The 18,711-nt window shown below is 40.4% G+C and overlaps 2 protein-coding genes across 3 annotated transcripts; one reads left to right on the top strand and one right to left on the bottom strand.

Moving 5' to 3' along the window:
* Positions 1–150: 150 nt before the first annotated feature.
* Positions 151–11,516, top strand: rbbp4 (retinoblastoma binding protein 4). 2 transcript variants are annotated; one of them, XM_007904297.2, is made up of 13 exons: positions 151–437; positions 3,162–3,302; positions 3,996–4,143; positions 4,970–5,115; positions 5,860–6,033; positions 6,478–6,593; positions 7,270–7,430; positions 8,257–8,383; positions 8,812–8,889; positions 9,272–9,348; positions 9,952–10,009; positions 10,517–10,627; positions 10,982–11,516. In XM_007904297.2, the coding sequence occupies exons 1-13, from the start codon at positions 422–424 to the stop codon at positions 11,045–11,047; spliced, it is 1,419 nt and encodes a 472-aa protein (XP_007902488.1). In that variant the 5' UTR covers positions 151–421; the 3' UTR covers positions 11,048–11,516. The 2 variants fall into 2 exon arrangements, with proteins under 2 accessions (XP_007902488.1, XP_042194679.1); XM_042338745.1 differs by having other exon boundaries at positions 156–437; positions 3,999–4,143.
* A 1,836-nt stretch (positions 11,517–13,352) lies between these two features.
* Positions 13,353–17,749, bottom strand: sync (syncoilin, intermediate filament protein). The gene is made up of 4 exons (XM_007904298.2): positions 17,364–17,749; positions 15,054–15,830; positions 14,210–14,334; positions 13,353–13,620 (listed from the first exon to the last, which is right to left on the bottom strand). The coding sequence occupies exons 2-4, from the start codon at positions 15,822–15,824 to the stop codon at positions 13,542–13,544; spliced, it is 975 nt and encodes a 324-aa protein (XP_007902489.1). The 5' UTR covers positions 15,825–15,830; positions 17,364–17,749; the 3' UTR covers positions 13,353–13,541.
* Positions 17,750–18,711: the final 962 nt, after the last annotated feature.

The following is an 18,711-nucleotide window of genomic DNA, read 5'->3' as shown; positions in this document are numbered from 1 at the left end:
AGGTCACCGGCATGTGACCAGGACGCCGGCACGTGACCAGGGCGCCGCCGCTCGCTCGGCTTTGGCGTGGGGTCGAGAGCCCCGCCCCACCGCCTGCCCCCCCCCCCCCCTCACTTGCTCCTCCTCCTCCTCCTCCGGCCCCCAGAATGCAGCTGCGTCGGTTGGCGCCAAAGGTGAAGCGCATGCGCGGGCGGGTTGGCGGCGTCTCTTGTCAGACAAAGGCGGGGGGGAAACCGGAGAGACGGGGAGAGCGGTGTGTGTGTGCGCGCGCGTGTGTGTGAGGGCAGAGACGTGAGCGGCTGAAAAGGCGCCGCTCCTCATTATACGCAGAGAGAGAAAAACATATACACGTACGCACTCATATATATATATATATATACACACACACACAGACTCGCTCACCAGTTCTCCGGCCGCAGGCATGACGGACAAAGAAGGTAATTAGTAAACACAAAATGGATGGTGTGCTGATGATGATGATGGTGGTGGTGGGGGGGAGGCGGTCGGTCGGTCTCCTCACGGCGCAGTGTGGAGGCCTGTGGCCTGGCGGTGGCGGTGGCGGCGGTGCCGCCGCGAGCGCCTCGACTGACTGACTGACTGACTTGACAGCCTCGCGCTCCGCTCCGCGCCGCCCTCACTGCGCCTGCGTGTCCCCCCCCGCGCGCGCCTGTGTGTGTGTGTGTGTGTGTCGCGCGCCTTATTTTTCTGGATTGCAAACCTTTTATATTGTTCCGAACCGTATTGTTATTGATCCCCTCTCTCTCTCTCTCTCTATCATCGCAATGGCGGGTAAACCCTGGGGTGAGGGGTGAAGGGGGGAATGAATGAGGGAGAAGAGAAAGAGAGAGAGAGAGAGAGAGAAGCTGCATTTGGACAATTCCCTTCCCCACCCCCTCCTTCATCATCTTCCTCCTCCTCACACTCTTCCCCCCCCCCCCCCCCCCCCCCCCAGCACGGCGGGTAAACCCTGGGGAGGGAGGGAGGGAGAGAGGGAAGGAAGGAAGGAATGAGAGAGAAGGGGAGATGGAGGGAGGAAGCTGCGTTTAAATAGTTCCCTCCTCACCGGTTTTACTTTCGATGGAGATTTATTTGGGGTGGGGGGGGGGAGGCAACGAGTGTAATTATTATTATTGTGATTATATATATATATATGTGTGTGTGTGTGTGTGTATATACTGTGTACAATGTGCCATTGAATAAGCCACCCCCGAGCTGTGGGAGCTCCCTCTCCCGCCATTTCGCAGTTGTCAGTGTTGTTATTATTATTATTATTATTATTATTGCGGGTGGTCAATGCCTCTCTCGGTTGGCGAATGAATGCACAAGGTTCCTTGTTGCTTTTTTTATGGTTGATACATATATATATATGTGTGTGTGTGTGTGTGTGTTAGCTTCCCAGTCAAATATATATAGTTATATATATGTATGTGTGTGTATATTTAACCATCATGTTTCTTTACAAAATAACGAGAGGGGGTTGGTGGTTGGGGGGGGCGGGGGCGAAAGAGAGAGGAGGGATCAGCATCACCCACCTTCACTCTGCCAAATTGTTGACCCGGTGATACCAAAGATGGGCAGGATCGCTTTCCCACGGCAATAAAAATTCCCCCCCAAAACAAGAAGAATTTGGTCGCTTCAATCCACGGCTGTTTGTGGGGACACCTCTGTGCGCAATTGGCCGCCGCGTTTCACCCACAAATATACAGTCAATTCACTTTACAGTATTGTCTGTGTAGCGCTTTGAGATGTCTCAACGACATAACAAGGTGCTATGTCAAATGCAGGGCTTATTATTATTATTATAGGCTTCCCTCCGCTCTGTTTTGGTACTGTAGTGACCGATGTTTACCATTGATGTCTGGACAGGTGCTTGAAATGTTATGTGCATAGAAGGAAAGTGGGCAGTTTTGCACTGTCAGTTTTGCAAACCGTGACATTTTAATTCCAACTAATTTTTTGTAGTATTGTCCCGATTAATGTCTGCAGTTGGTACACAGTGAGAGTATATTACTTTTTTAAAAAACAATAGGAAACAAAACTCGGGTCAATTGGGGCTGACAAGACCCTTCTATTGAGAAATGTTTTCATTAATTTTGTATTATTTGGGTTATCTTCAGTGTTTTTAAAATTTCTTTCATTTCCTTGGAGGAAAACATAATCATTTCCTTCAAACCTGTGTTTAGTAACAAGTAGATATTTGCCGCCTTCTCTAGTTCCCTACCATACTGTGCCTTTGACTCAAAGCCTTGTCATTAATGGCCTGAAATTCCACCTTGTTTCAGCCTGTGAGACCATTTTGTCTTCAAATTGCAATTGTGATGGTTTGCGTAATCTTAGTTTGACAGCAGAAAAATTGGTTCTAACTTAAGCGTGAGTCCCGGAATCTTAAAATTCTATGCAATCTTGCATTTTAAGATCAAATTCAAATATATTGCAGGCTATAACGGTGAAACTTACGGTCTTACGTATTTTGATGAGTACAGTTTGGGAATGTTTTAAAAATAATAAAAATAGCAATGTAGTCAGTAATCCAGGATTGTTTGAATGTTGTCTTTTTAAAAAAAACTATTTGTAATCTAGTTTGAGTGCATGAGTCACACGACTGTTTTATAATTCAATTTTACAGTGTTTAATACCCCAAATTAGTACTTAAGATTTTTTTGACAAAAGAAATAAAACTGGTTTCTCCCCTCGTATCACATTTTTTTCTGATCTGTGTTTTCTCAGTTGGGAGGGTGACACGATGGTGCCAGTGTCAACCTCCGATCGTCAGTCAGCTGTGAAAAGGAGGTTGAACAATGTTGGAAGGAACCCTATTTCAGCCCATTTTCTTTTTTTCCTCGCTCTCCCAATGATTTAATTGAGACTGATGCATTTTAGTTTCTGCTGTAAAACACAAGGACAAGCCTGAGCGCGAATATTGGTCTTGACTGACGTTCAAATTCGGGTCTCCTGGTTGACAGTTTAATGCTCCAGCTGTAGCTACTGGGACACAAATATAACACTTCATTTTAAGGGGATGTGGAAAAAACAATTACATTGTAAATATATAATGTATGCAAGGTACCCTGCCCTGTATGTTCTGTAAATTATATCCCTGTAAACTGCATGTTCTTATGTCCGAATGTTCAGATTATTTTTCTTTAATTTCGCACCTCTAGCGTCAGATGCCCATTATGATGTTACACCTGTGACGTCACACACCCACTGTGCTTCATTACTGACGGCCGCCTCACCTGTGCAGTCCACTCATCTCGACACGACGCCAGCCATTTGTCATGAATGGAAACGAGGAAAAAAAAGTACCTTGTATATATTATACAACATAACGTATGGAAAGGAGATGAATTTGAGGCATGCGTGGGGCCTGGCATTACATTTTTGGCCCTAATATATGCACCAGTGGTGAATACATTAAGTGCACAGATTAGCTCTAAACCAACCAGAGCCAAAATAAATGTCTGTAATTCAACTGATGCCATTGGTTATTCTGTGTTAGCATAAAATCTAGCAACGGTGCAACAAGAGTATAGTTAAAAGATGTTTAGTATTGTGTAATGCTTGTAACTATATTATACATCTCCCCTTAAAATTAAGTATTGCCATATAAACTCATACGGCCCATTCCTTTAGACTTTATGCAAGTAATTGGAGCAACAGGAACAAGAAAAGTATGCTGTTTAAAGATGCAATGTCCAGAGTGATGGAAATTTAACTTTCACTGAGGAGCAAAATTGTAGTTTTAAAATAAAAATGTTTACAGTAATGAATTAGGTTTATCAGTTAATTCCATCACAATGTTATAACAAAGGGGCAATGGGGAGAGGGAGGAAGAAAAAGAAATGGGCTCCCAGAACCTGTTGATAGATGCATATACTGGGTTACAAATATTTGCCCCCATGAATATAAAATGCTGCACATAAGAACAATCTGCAACTGAATGTTTTTTGCTTTACATTTGTGTATTTTGCTAATTGCGAGTTGTACATTCGCAGCAGCCTTTGATGATGCTGTGGAAGAGCGTGTTATTAATGAAGAATACAAGATCTGGAAGAAGAATACCCCTTTCCTGTATGACTTGGTTATGACCCATGCCCTGGAGTGGCCTAGTCTGACCGCCCAGTGGTTACCTGACGTTTCAAGGTATGAATGTGATTTATAGACAAATTGCAATTATAATGAATGAATAAATAAATGCTACATTTGTCACTCAACAACAACTTGCATTTATATTGCGCGCCTCGCGCAGGGTAGACTCTTGGAGCGCTTGACTGTTGGGGAGCACATCACTGTCGTTCAAGTTCGGCCACATAGATTAGAATGTACTGTATAGGTTTGCATGTTAGTTTCGCCCACAAAATTAAATTCACTCTACAGTGTATTCTGTGAAGTGCTTTTGAGACGTCTCGAAGACGTGATCAGGCGCTATATCAGATGCAAGGATTATTATTATAAAAGGATCAAAAGGTGCCTCTCCCAATTTTAAGTTTTATTTGGACCAATTTGATTTGTTCTTGAAGGTGCTGACTCACACTGGGTTATGGCTCCATAGTCCTTTTTGGTGTTCATATCAAGTTAGAAAGTCAGGGCAGTTGAGGTCTCCTTTTAGTAACTGCCAACATAGTATAACTTTAGGCATTGGGTTCACATCACGGGAAAGGTATGGCGGTAGTATAGCAGATTAACAACTATGTCCTTTTAGCGTCTGATATCTGATTTTGAATCTCAATTTATAAATTAATTGTTTTGTCAGCATATTTCTGAATTATGGAGGATGTTTCCTATGTATTCTAGGTGATTTTTGATGCTTCTCTGCGTGCAGAGAAAGTAGCTCAAGATGAGGAATAGTGGTACCAGACTGTTTTGCAATGTTGTCTTCTGTTCTATTGATTAGTATGTTTGTAGGCATTGAAATTTAGGTATTCTAATGTTCACAAATCATTAGTAACATGATATCAATGATCTACAGGCCAGAGGGGAAGGATTATAGTGTTCACAGACTAGTATTGGGAACCCATACATCTGATGAACAAAATCATCTGGTCATTGCCAGTGTTCAGCTACCAAACGACGATGCTCAATTTGATGCTTCACACTATGATAGTGAGAAGGGAGGTAAGATTAAACACTTTTTTTTTGAAATGTAGAGTATTTCACTTTATACAATATATCAGAATTTTACACCTGTTACTTGTTGGATGCCAAGTTTACAAATAGTTGACTTCTATGGATGAACTTTTTAAAAATTCTGCTTACGTTTAACTGATGAATACATCCTTCTCCATGTCATCTGTAAACAGTTATAATAAGAGTCGGGAACCTATGTCAAACTTCATTGAAGGTCTTTGTTAACTTAAGATGCCTTATTTATTGTGTTTCCTATCAATAGAAGATACAAAACACATGTTGCACTGAACCGAGAGAATGTTTATGAGGAAGTTCTTTGTAGTAGTTGCCATAAACGAGATGTTTTGCAATATTCAGTGAGCATTTGCAACAGTGTTTTAACTATGCAAAGTTGGTATTTACATTTTGTAACCTGTCAATCTTCAGAGAACAGGAAGGTTTTTGCTGTAATGAGATTTTCTTCTAAAAAATTAATGAAACATTTTTGAATAGCTTCATGTTTTAATACATTTTTAAGAATATATAATGCTCAAAAAATCTACTGGAGAGTCAGAATTTGTAATTAGCTTGGTGGCTGTTTACATTGGTGTCTAGCAGATATTTTAATGTGGTGGGTGAGCAGAGTAGCTGACTTTAGGCCTCAGTGAGTTGTTTATAGTTTCAACCAGAAAATTGTAATTTGGTAAGTTATATTTTTGCCCCGCGATTAAATGCATTCTATTTCTGTTCCAGAATTCGGTGGTTTTGGTTCAGTTAGTGGAAAAATCGAGATTGAAATCAAAATAAACCATGAAGGGGAAGTAAATCGTGCTCGTTACATGCCTCAGAATCCTTGCATTATCGCTACCAAGACGCCATCCAGTGATGTGTTGGTCTTTGATTATACCAAGCATCCATCCAAACCAGGTAAGCAATGTAAACATTGTAGACTAATCCACCACGGAAACGCATTCAGAATTAGTCATACGGGGGCCTCATATTTGTGACTATTTTTGTGACGTATTTTAAAAAGTTGACTGCAGATCACCGACAAGAAGGCGAGTGTTGGTGTAGTCAAAGCTGGGCGAAGTACGGCTGAAGCTTATTGGTGTAAAGGTGTTGCATACTGAAGTACTTGCGGTCTGCCATTTACCCATTGGCTTAAGGCGAGCTGCATTAACAACTAGCTCACCAAATTCTTGTGTCAATTTGTACCGTGTTCTTCAGAAAAATTTCATCAATTAACAATTTAGCAATGTCTTCCAGAGGTGGGTTACACACTGATAAAATGTTCTTTTTGTCGGGGGGGGGACACACAACTTAAATTTTCTAATTTTAGCAAAAAGCTAATTTTGCTTTTCAACTGCACAGATCCCTCTGGTGAGTGCAATCCCGATCTTCGTCTACGTGGCCATCAGAAGGAAGGATATGGACTCTCATGGAATCCCAACCTTAGTGGCCATCTACTCAGTGCTTCGGATGATCATGTAAGTACTGTTTTCAAACCATGAATGTTTTGATGTGCAGGTTCAGAATACTCTGAAACTAATTAATAATAATAATAATCCTTGCATTTGATATAGCTCTTTTCACATCTTCTAGATGTCTCAAAGCGCTTCACAGAATATACTGTAAAGTGAATTGATCGTATATTTGTGGGCGAAACGCGGCAGCCAATTGCGCACAGCAATGTCCCACAAACAGTCGTGGATTGAAAATGACCAATTTATTATTGTTTTTTGTTTTGGAGGGATTATTATTAGGCTCTGTGTGGAGTGAGGAAACTTGCCCAAGGTTTCGCCCTGTCTCACTTGCATGGCGAGTGCTCTAACCACTGAACTACAGGATTCCGATTGCACTTGACTATAAAATAAACTAGGCTCAGAAAGTGATGCATTTGCCTTCATTGCAACAAATAGCAATACATGTTGAAACATATTGTGATTTCATATTTCTGGATCCAAATGAACCATTTAATACAAGGAGGTTCATGTGTGAAGTTTGCTTCAGAGCTCTTAAATATAAGTTGTAATCATTTGATGTGTTGGGAATGATCATTCTCCTGGGATCATCTCTATGGGGAAAAATTCTCTTATAATTATTACTTGAGTGTTTCCAGAAAATTCTCAGCTGTATCACTTAACTTAACTACTTCCTTCTCAGACTATCTGTCTCTGGGATATCAGTGCTGTTCCAAAAGAAGGAAAAATAGTTGACGCGAAGACTATCTTTACTGGTCACACCGCAGTGGTGGAGGATGTGTCGTGGCATCTGTTGCATGAATCTCTGTTCGGCTCTGTAGCAGATGATCAGAAACTGATGATGTAAGTTAATGGATTTTCCCCATCTTTAAAGTAAAAGCTTTAGAGATTTTTGATGACTTGGGTGGAGATACAGTAGAAAGGTCGGGTGAAAGTGTAGGCTGTGTTGAAATGTTCTGAGAGCTAGTTATTGAAAGAATGTTTTTAATACAGTTCAAATACAGCTAACCAGCACTTGATAAACCAAAAAATAAGAAGTCATTTTTTAAAAAAAAAACTGCAAATCTGAAATAAAAGCAGGAAATGAACAACAGTTCAATCAGCGTCTGAAAGAGATAAGTTAGCATTTTGGTATGATCCTTTATCAAGATCCACCTGGAACATTCTAAGAATAAGAATAATCCTTAAATTTTGTGTAGTTTATCACATTTTGGTGTAGTGGTGATTGGTCTTTTGTGCACTTCCAGCATTTTAGTTTGTAACATGGTGATGTGTGGAGCAAATGACACCCCAGTGCCAGCTCTTCTGATCTTTGTGCACTCCACCCGCCAGGTTGAGTTTTTGTGAGAGGAATATTCAGATTGGATGTTGTTGGCTGCACCGTGTTATACAATAACAACTTGCATTTTTATGTGGTACCTCGGGCACTTATATGACCTAATAAATTAAGTCGGAGTGGGCTTAGGCTTCGCTGTGATACTGCTACTGAAAGAGTAATGTATCAGTATTTGCTGTTTAGGGTTTTACAGAGTGGTTTCTTATGGTTTCTTGAATGAAGTACCAGTGGGTGGGCTGTGCAAATGGAACTACCATGTATTTTCGCTTGTGTTTTAAATTGTTTTCCATGCTCTTTGCTTTCAATTGGAATTCATCTCTTGTATTTCTTTAGCTGGGATACCAGATCTAACAATACATCTAAACCAAGTCACTCAGTGGATGCACATACAGCAGAAGTGAACTGCCTGTCCTTCAACCCCTACAGTGAATTTATCCTAGCCACAGGCTCTGCAGATAAGGTGAGGCACCTTAATTCTGAACTGGAGTTTTTCTTTCAGAACTGATATTCTGGAGGCGAGTTTAAAGGGCTGCAATTCAGTTTTGTGACCGACATATATAAAACACTTTTCTTGTACATCTGTGGCGTGACCTCATTGGAACTCTTGATTTGTTTGCTCTTTGTAATTTCCCCAACACTGTTATCTTGTGTCGTCATAGTTTCAACCACAATTTAAGCACTTCCTCCTCTTGAAAAACACCGTCTTCCTGACTTTGATGTGGCGGGAACATCAATCTTGTACATTGCCTGGTAGTTTTAAGTACGGTGCTAATTATTTAAACGCTTATTTACTTTGAAGAGTAAGAGCTAAAACTACATTGTTAAGAGTACAATTGAGTGGAAAAATGCAAAGCAATGATAGGAATCAACACAGACTGTCTTTTTCAGACTGTTGCTTTGTGGGACTTGCGGAACCTGAAACTGAAGTTACACTCTTTTGAATCACACAAGGATGAGATCTTTCAGGTATGAGTTCTCTGTAGCTAAAATGAAAATGTCACCCTGATGCATATTGTTGGGGGAGCTTGTTTTCTAACTGTGTTGGTGTGGTTTGCCGATACTGATCAGTGGAAATTACCTTAAAGATTAAGAGCTGAAAACTAAAGGTCTTACCATTAAAACCTGTAAAACTTGGAATTCAACCTGTCTTTCAAGGATGTGCTTTTCCTGCCTCAATTACAGCACAGAGAAATAAATTAAAATCTGATTTCGCTTAGGCTGTGTCTTCAGGCTGCTGTAAATTCTAGGTGGGCTTCTGATCCTGACTTCATAGTGGTTTTGTAATGATACTGTTCAAGCTTCCTGATTTTCTTTTTAAAAAAAGTCAATATGATTTTGATACCATCAGGTTCAGTGGTCACCTCACAATGAAACTATATTGGCATCAAGTGGAACAGATCGCAGACTGAACGTGTGGGATCTGAGGTAAGGATATCTGATTTGACTTCAGTCTCGGCTCTATATAAATACAAGTTATTGTCATGTTAAGGAAAGAATGCACAACTTGGAGGATATGAATTCAATCTCTTGAGCCCAAATCTCATACTCCATTTTACTGGCACACCTTTGAAAAATGGTATCCATTCTGGAATAGAAGCCTCACTTGCCAATGATCTATTCAGTGTGTCAAGATCACAGCATTGCAGGTTTCCTGTCTTTGCTGTTATGAGCTGGAGTGGGGGTTGAGAAAGCCCTGGGTTGTGGAGAGGCAATGTGGCTGTTTGGGCAAGCTGCTGGGGTGGGGAACAGCACAGCCGTAATTGGGCAAAGTCAAATTTCCTTCAGGAGTCGGACAAACATTGGTGTAATGCGTCTCGTCTGGATTCAAAATATGGAATTTTTTTCCCCTTAGTGCTGGAGCTGCGTCCCTGATTTGCCCATTATAAGCCATTCAAATATCATTCTTAAACTATTTTAAAAAAACATATGTTTTTATTCAAAGGGGCCAGGGTAGAATGTTCTTTATGCAACTTGAATTGTTCTTGTCAACTTAAATTGATTTGAGTTTCTTATTTTCCTTTTTCTTAGTAAAATTGGAGAGGAGCAGTCGCCTGAAGATGCAGAGGATGGTCCTCCAGAGCTACTGGTAAGTGCTGACTGTACATAACTTATCATTCTTGGCTAGTTTTATTCTTCCTAGTTTGATTCTCTCCCCTCTCCCCTCCAATTACGCTTGTGTATAGTTCTACAATAGCTAGTGTTGGGTATCGTTTGTGAGTATGGACAGTACAGAGTGTCAATAGGCTTTTTGACCAAAGGAGATATCACAGTTGAGTCACCAATATATCCTCAAGTGTGTTTTTTTTAAAAACATGAGCGACGGAATAATATCTTTAATGTTCTGGTTAACCTCTGAGAGCAACTCACTGTTCAAACTATTTTTTCACAGCATGATTTTTCCCCCACTTATAATGGTCCTTGCAGGTGTTACTGATAATGATCAAAACCCAAACTCACTGATCAGGACATTTTATTGATAGAGCAAAATAAGACTGCAGATTACCTGCTCCGGATAGCATGCTCCCACTGTACTTTAAAGCTTTCAGATTTTGTTTCAGTCTCACAATTCAACCTAAAACTGTTGTGTTTTCAGTTTATCCATGGTGGCCACACAGCTAAGATTTCAGACTTCTCCTGGAACCCTAATGAACCATGGGTCATTTGTTCTGTATCTGAAGATAACATTATGCAAGTCTGGCAGATGGTGAGTTTTGATTCTTTTTTAGGTTATATTTTTCTTGGGGTAGCTTCAGCAACCACACGGGCACTGGGTGTTGGATTTGTGTCGGTTATAAATCTGGAATTGTTTCTTGTGTACTGTGTTTATTGTTTCTGTGTGCAATTGGCTGCTGCGTTTCGCCCACAAAATATACAGTCAGTTCACTTTACAATATGTTCTGTGAAGCGCTTTGAGACGTCTCAACCACATGATAAGGCGCTGTATCAAACGCAAGGATTGTTATTATTAAAGAAGCCTATTGATCGTCTGGTGACCGTGGTATCGATTATGTATTGTACCTCTGTAGTTAGAAATAAACTGTTGTGTTCCTCCATTCAGGCTGAAAACATTTACAATGATGAAGATCCCGAGGGAGCCCCTGATCCAGAGGGACAAGGCTCATAGTCTTCTTGGTTTTACTCTTCAAACATACTTTTTCTACACAAACATGAAATTCTGCGAGTGCTGATTTGAGAGATACAGCCGTTGTCTCTAAATGCAGGGGTTTGGATAACATGTTGTATGTCCTCCAGTGAGGACCTAAATTTGTATTACAATTGCCTCCACCCTAAAGGCCCCAGTCCATTCCCCATTCTTTACCATCACAGCCATGTATTGACATGTCTGCATTTCTGTTTGGCTAATAGAAAGTAAGGCAGCTTGTTGTGCTACTGTGTACAGTTCGTATTTAAAGGCTTATCCCTGAATATCTGGACACTGCAGTGCATTGTGATCCTTGAGACACAAGTCTGCCAAAGCAATTGAATATTCTCTATGAGAGGGTCTTACTAAGTTTTTAAAGAGAAGTGCATCAGTCCCAATAAAATGCATATGTTTTTCTACATAAAAAAAATTAAATCTCTTGTGTTCCTCTCGTCTGTCCTCTTTATTAAACGTTGTATTGGTCCATTTGCAATAGAGATCCCACAACAAAATGGGAGTTGAATGTCGCACTAGCTTTGACAGAGTGTTTGTTTTTCATTCTTGCCAAATTATTACACAAAGACTAGAGTATGAGCATCCAAATCTTAAAATGTTGATGTGTTTTTTTTTGGGGGGTGGGGGGTAAATCAAAGAATAAGAAAAACAAGTGCATGTGGTCGTCACACCGATCACCCTGAAAGAGTTGAAAATCATAAAATGGGTATGGGAAAAGAGCATGTGATTGGGGTTAGAGGGTATATTCACCCTAGGATCAGCATTGGCTTGGGTAGCCTCGTGTGCTGTGATTTCTAGCACTCTTAGCTATATCAACAGGAGGGGGACAGAACTGCAAAGTGCTGTGCTACTGGATGTGGGTTCATGCTGAAGTTTTCAATTGCAATGAGTTAATATTCTCACCTCTGGTGATCTGGAACCTGGGGGGCTTTTTATTGTACAGAAGCAAAACAGGAGTGGGGGTTGGTCACCAAAGCTTTATGGCTGGCTTCAGTTATGAAAATCTTTCTATCCTATTAGCTGGGCGAAGTGTGCGAAACATTGCGGGGAAACAAAACTCCAAAGAAAACATCTTGTTTATTACACAAAGATATGTTTCTGTTTTGCTTCTGTATTATTTGTCCTGCTTCCACTACCAGCACCTGGAGTAGCTCCAACTTGAATGTAGAAAAGCAAACTTTTCAATGGTTATGCTGGTTACATACATTAGGGTTACCTGAATTTGTAGCATTGAACATCGTATCTGCACTTGTATTGACAAATGTCATCAAATGGTTATGAAAAGTCTAAATCCGTGTCAATAAAACAAAGCGAATTGTTACAAATGTCAGAAGTTTGTAAAGAGAAAACGTAAAACATTAAATTATAGGTGATTGTCACTACCCATACCTCCTATACCCAGTGTGTTAAATGCTTAGTCTTGTATTTATACCAATGGACATATGTTGAGTGCTGTGGTTTACTAGATACCGACAAGACAGTGAAAGTCACAATTGGCTCCTGTTAATCCTGCAAACCAAACTCCGACAGATAGGATGGTCCTAACAGGACAAGCAGCAGGTATTTGCCACACAGTGTTTTCAATGGCAAGCATGTGGCTTTAGCTGTTTAAACTTCACCAGTTACCCCAAATTGCACCTCAGAGCCTTGGTTCTTGTGAACCCGCGCGTAATCCTCCCCAGAATAGGTAAGCGGGTACATCCTTCCAATAGGAGAGTGCATTCCATTGCAGTCTTGCTGTTATTGTGGAGGTTTAAGACTGGTTTGGTCTCTGCAACACGACTGGAATGTAAGGTAAGCGGTCTTCTTGTCACTTGAAAATTTGTTCCAGACAAAATATTTGGAGTGGCTGATGATGCAAATATTCTGGTCAGCCTATTTTATATATTTTTTCTTGATGAGACCAGCCCATGTGAAATACTTCTGAGCAAAAACTTGCCTCACATATTCTGAATCGGATGGCTTTAACGAGCCAAACTGATGCAAGTTGCATTTTGTAAGTTTTAAGATAACAAGAGCAGCGAAATACTTGAGGATGAAGATCCTGTTGCATTTATACTGCAGTTTTAGTAACAATTTGTGCAGTAAAAGGGCAGAAAAGTAAGAAGGTATTCCCGTTTAAACTAAATAAAAGCTGATTTGTATGTATTCAGTTTCCAGCTTTGCCTCACTTGTAGTTAGTTTTCAGTTGTGAGGGTTTTTGTTGGTTATTCAGACTTGCTGTTGTCCACTGGCTTCTGTAATCATTCTGCTCTCACAGACACCGTTTTCATTTGATTAAACATTTATTTTTTATTAACTGCTCAAAGAAAATTAGTAACAAAAAAANCTTCAGTGCAGCATACAATGTGGATCTCAATAGCCAATGAGTTGATACGAAGGGGGAGCGGGTGGGGTAACAGTTGAACATGACTTAATGTTTGATCTTGTGAATTGAGGAACTGTTTGTAAACCATTTCATTCAGTTAGTTGGATGCTTTAAATCACATCGGTTTCTTACATTTGAGTTGATGAGGTTTCCGTATATTGTTAAACGTTCCCTGCAAATAGAAAAATTGTCAATTGCAGATTTAAAATATGATCTACAACAAATTGATCCATCTCAACTTTCTGTCTGGATATCTGATTGACCAATGCAGCAAAGGACAAATGGATGTATTATAATTTTTGTTTTAAACAACGATTGTTTCACGTGATGCTCCCGGGATGATTGCGTCACAGAACCATTTCAAAAACCCTTTGGCGTGCTGCTGATGACCTTTGAGAACATTTATATATGATATAATAATAATCCTTGCATTTGATATAGCGCTTTTCACGTCTTCTCGACGTCTCAAAGCGCTTCACAGAATAGACTGTAAAGTGAATTGACTGTATATTTGTGGGCGAACGCGGCAGCCAATTGTGCACAGCAGCGTCCCACAAACAGTCGTGGATTGAAAATGACCAATTTATTATTGCTTTTTGTTTTGGAGGGATTATTATCAGGTGTGTGGAGTAAGGAAACCTGCCCAAGGTTCCGCCCGGCCGGGAATTTGACCTGGTGTCGTGTAACTGACTTTGCTTTGTGACATTGCTTTGACTTCTGTAGTCCAACTGGAGCTATTTATAAAGACACTTCACACTTACTTGTAAACACACAGATCCTCTGATAGGCTTGCCTTCAAGTTCTTGATGTTATCATTCTTATTTGTTTGCACTGCGAGCTCCGTTCTTAAAATGATCACTTTTTCCTCCAGTTCCCTCTGGTGTTCCTGTTGAATTCATAGTTATAATTATAAAAAAAATTCTTTCCCCACCTCCCCCCCACCCCCAGCCTGGATTTTTATAGGGCTGTTACAAAATAGTTTCTCCCACAAAGTAATACAATTAATTCGCTTTAATGTATATTCTGTGAAGAGCTTTGAGGCGTCTCAAAGACGTGATCGGGGCTATATCAAATGCAAGGATTACTATTTACTATTACCATTACAAAATGCATAATTTGCTCTGTACTTGCAAAACTTCCAAACACACACACACTTTCAGCGAGCTTCATTATTTAGTATTCAGAAGTGGGAGGCAGCACTCCCCTTAACCCACTATGGCGCCCCTAAATGCAACCCAATGGAGTTCAGAGAACCCACAGTTAACCAAAGACCTATTGTGGCTGAATAACTCAGTGCTTCAGCAGATGCTGCATTTAACCACTAAGCAATGGAGAGCAGTTAATTCCTCACAAGAGCATGGAGGGATTTCTTAAAAAAAAACAGTAACTGCTGTAAAAGAATTTCACCCTTTTACCAATTGATTTAAAAGTAATTGGTTCATTTGCTTTTAATTGGTGTAATATTAAAAACGTTAAATGGGATGAGGCAAAAGAGTTCTAGAGTCTGTGTATCGGCCTGGTTTGTGTGTGTAAAAAAAAATTGAGGAAACTCTTAGTTTGCTGGTGAACTTTGTATTGGTTAATTATATTATTTTAAATACTTGCCTGATATTGCACGGCATCTTCAGCTCTCTTAATCTGCAGGAGTTGCAGCTGCTTCACAAGGCATTTCCTCTGCGTGTTCAGTTTTGCTACTTGTTCCTGCAATGGCTGTAGTTCTTTTATTAGGTCTTTGATCTCCTGTTTAGTGCGTTGCAGTGATTCGACACTGGTCTTGTTCCATTTCATGAGCCTTTCCAGTTTAGGTTGATAGTACTTGTCCAACTCTTGTCTCTGTTCCACCAAAACTCTTTGAAATTTTAGATCAGTTTCACGATTCTTAGACAATGATAGGATCTCTTTTGTGTCTCTATTATTTTCAAACCGTTGGATCATTTGGTTGATCTCTCCGCGGCTGTGAGTTTTCAGCCCTGCGAGTTCAACAGAAAGAGTCTGGACTTTGGATTCTAGTTCTTCCCTCACTAGAGCGACCTGAGGAAGCACTTGTTTGCTGGTGTCCAGTTTGAATTTGCACGCCATGTGGGCTTTAGTGACTTCGAACAGCTTTTTCTTGATGAGCTTCATCTCTTCTTTGAGATTGTCGCATTCAATTTGAGTCTTTGATTTATTTTGGTAAAGCGCCAACAATTCTGCCTTCTTAACACAAACCTCTTGGTGCATGGGTTCCTTCAGGCGTGTTAGTTGTTCGATGAGGTTCTCCCTCTCTGCTAGGAGCTGTTCCACTGCCTGTATACATACCTGGAAGAGCTGTCCCACTGCTTGCAATGAATCCACAGCCCGAATTACAGGTGAGTCTTCTTCAAACTCACTCATCATGACGTCCTGTAATCCCACAAACAACGATGAAACAACTATCTTACAATGACGTAGAGGGCAAGTAGCTTTTATTCAAATGGATGTCCTCGTAATCAGTTGTGTCGTCTGATAATGGAATCGGATCATGGAAACATTCCAGTTTGCAGAATGTGCATTATATGTAACCCTCTCTCCCCCCNACGCCAAACCTCGCATTGCAATTGCAATCCATATCGTGTGTCACTGAAAGAGTTTAGATGCGTTTAATATACATTATATCCCTGTATATGCATTTTCAGTGGAACTAATTTGTTCCTGATGGAATTACTACTTCAAGTTCCCACCATCTCTACTTGCAGCTGCTATTGCAGTTTAGTCAACAGATTTCGTACCACACTATCATCTTCCATGTGTGGTATGAACCATCTGGGCACATATTTGATGAGTACCACTGTGCAGATGGTACACCACTTAAATAGGCTTGCGAAATAAAAATGATAATGCGCAGAGACAAGAGATGCACATCTCCGCAACCAAACACCAACTGAACAAAATAATTTTGATAACGTTACTGCTCGAGTGGATTGTGTATTCAACTGAGCTATCTGATCGTATTTTGAAGACGTGATATAGCGCCTTAATCACGTCTTTGAGACGTCTCAAAAGCACTTCAGAGAATATACTGTAAAGTGAATTGACTGTATATTTGTGGGTGAAACACGGCAGCCAATTTGTGTGTGTGTGTATATATATATATATTTTAAATTGAAGGGATTATTACCCCCAGAAAAGTGATCTGCCAATTGACTAACAACCGAGTTCCGAATTACTGCTAGGTGAACAGAGGCGTGTGTGTGGAAACTTGCCCAACATTTCGGCGTGCCCGGGAATCGAACCCAGGTTCTCTTGCTTGAGATACAAATGCTCTAATCACTAAGCTACAGGACTCCATGACAACTGTGTAAATATGATTTTTGTTTACGGTTACTCTACCACACAAGTGTGATTAAAAATAGAAATTTTATTTTGAAGATCTAAGCTGAGCAACTTCTTGAGAAGCCAAATCCTCCCGGATAAAATCTATCACTCGTGGCGTGACTGCTTGTGGGACGTCGCTGTGCGCAAATTGGCTGCCTATTTTTGCCAACAAAGATACAGTCACTGCGCTATATAGTAAACCCTGTGAAGCACTTTGAGAAGTAGACCTGATAATACGCTGTATCGAGTTATAATGATTAGATCTTGTTTAAAGTAAAAAGTGTTAGTAGCAATTTGATGTGGTAAAATAAGAGTATTTGCACATGTTAAAAAGGGTGATTCTTACTGCAGAGTATTGATACTAATACGCTAAACACATTTAGGAACAATTTTCTGTCGTCTGGTTTTCTCAATGGATTACAGCTCAACCAAAACTGACTGAAGGTTTATCTGGGATCAAAGTGCTACAATATTTGAACGTGCTTTTTTCTGGTCACGTGTGTATCTGAAACACGCAAAAAAAAATCATCCGTATTTATTAAGCGTAACAATAATAGGAAGGAAAATGAGCCAGGATCTTACCGTGTCTTGTAGGAGCTGAGACGGTGGGCTTTCATGTAAGATTTTAAAAAGAAGTAACAACTGTTAAGAATAGCCAGCGAGGAATGAAACTGACCTCACCCACAGATTAGTTTACATTAGCAGCTGTAGTGCTGTGATTGGATCATCATTCAAAATAATTTGTGAACTATAGATTCAGGGAGATATACTGACTATAAAGTAAATGAGTGAATTATATCATTAGTGAACCGTGTGTTTGAACCACACAGGAAAATGGCTGAATTCCCCATGTTAGAAATATATCTATGTTGTATTGTACAGGTTGTATCTCTGTTGTATAGGCCAGAAAGAATCATTTTAGAATTTGCTTTATTTCACAGAATTGCAAAGTTTTTTTAAGTTATATAGTGCTGGAAACAAATAGTGCTGACACATTCTTAATTAGTCTCCTAAAGAACTTTGTAACTTGATGCATTTTCCCCCCAATGCGCTAGCCCACATCCTGAAAATATTTGGAATTATTCCGGAACTAATTGATAGAGAAAACGTGGTTTAAAGCTGTTTTTTTCTCTGATGGATTTGGCTTTGTATTCGACACTCCTCCCCCGAGTGGTGGTGTGTGGGTGTTGGTGTCAGTTTGCACAGACCCAATTGAGAAGCAAAGTCATCTCCAAGGAATGACCCAATCTCAGCCCAAGAGAGAGGGAGCTCGGCTCCCGCTGACCCAAAGGGGTTTGAACCCGAATGTATATGCGAAGGAAGAGATTGTTCTGAACCCTCTAATTGGGCGAAATTAACAGAAATCTTTCAGAACAATAAATAACGTTTGCGTAAGTGTCTTTCACGTCAGGAGGACATGATGTTTCGGGACCAGTGTCTGGCTGGTGGGCGAGAGAGCTGTCGTGACCAGTGTGGAAGGGGTGACCAGGGCCTCAACCACACCTTGACCGCTGAGTTGTGGCAACTGGACAGTCTAGCGGGACATGCCGTCAGCTTATTGGAAGAAACACAGACTCGGGCTGCCTGTATTGTCCGGCGGATTCTCATCCTGAAAAACAAAGCGGAAAAGTTACATCTCTACAGCCTCAGACTGCACAACAGGGAGTTTGTAAACTGTGAGTATGGCTGCATTCAGCACAGCCTCTGCTTTACAAAATATTCACCCCCCAAATATAATAATAATAATGATAATCCTTGCACTTGATATGGCGCTTTATCGTGTCGTCGAGCCGTCCCAAAACGCTTCACAGAATATGCTGTAAATATGCAGTCAATTCACTTTACAATATAATCTGAAGCGCTTTGAGACGTCTCGAAGACGTCATATATATATCAAATGCAAAGATTATTATTGTTATTGAACACAGAG

Source organism: Callorhinchus milii, unplaced genomic scaffold (assembly GCF_018977255.1).
Source record: "Callorhinchus milii isolate IMCB2004 unplaced genomic scaffold, IMCB_Cmil_1.0 Scaffold10, whole genome shotgun sequence".
NCBI classification, from domain to species: Eukaryota; Metazoa; Chordata; class Chondrichthyes; order Chimaeriformes; family Callorhinchidae; genus Callorhinchus; species Callorhinchus milii.
This window is presented reverse-complemented; position numbering and strand designations above follow the sequence as displayed.

Excerpts from the sequence above, each read along its gene's own strand:
- sync (XM_007904298.2), bottom strand. The coding sequence starts at position 15,824 with ATGATGAGTGAGTTTGAAGAAGACTCACCTGTAATTCGGGCTGTGGAT. Across the intron at positions 14,335-15,053 it reads AAGATGCCGTGCAATATCAG|GAACACCAGAGGGAACTGGA; the intron begins GCAAGTATTTAA and ends TGAATTCAACAG. Across the intron at positions 13,621-14,209 it reads GAGGATCTGTGTGTTTACAA|GGAACGTTTAACAATATACG; the intron begins GTAAGTGTGAAG and ends TTCTATTTGCAG.
- rbbp4 (XM_007904297.2), top strand. Across the intron at positions 3,303-3,995 it reads ATGGAAACGAGGAAAAAAAA|CAGCCTTTGATGATGCTGTG; the intron begins GTACCTTGTATA and ends GTACATTCGCAG. Across the intron at positions 7,431-8,256 it reads GATGATCAGAAACTGATGAT|CTGGGATACCAGATCTAACA; the intron begins GTAAGTTAATGG and ends GTATTTCTTTAG.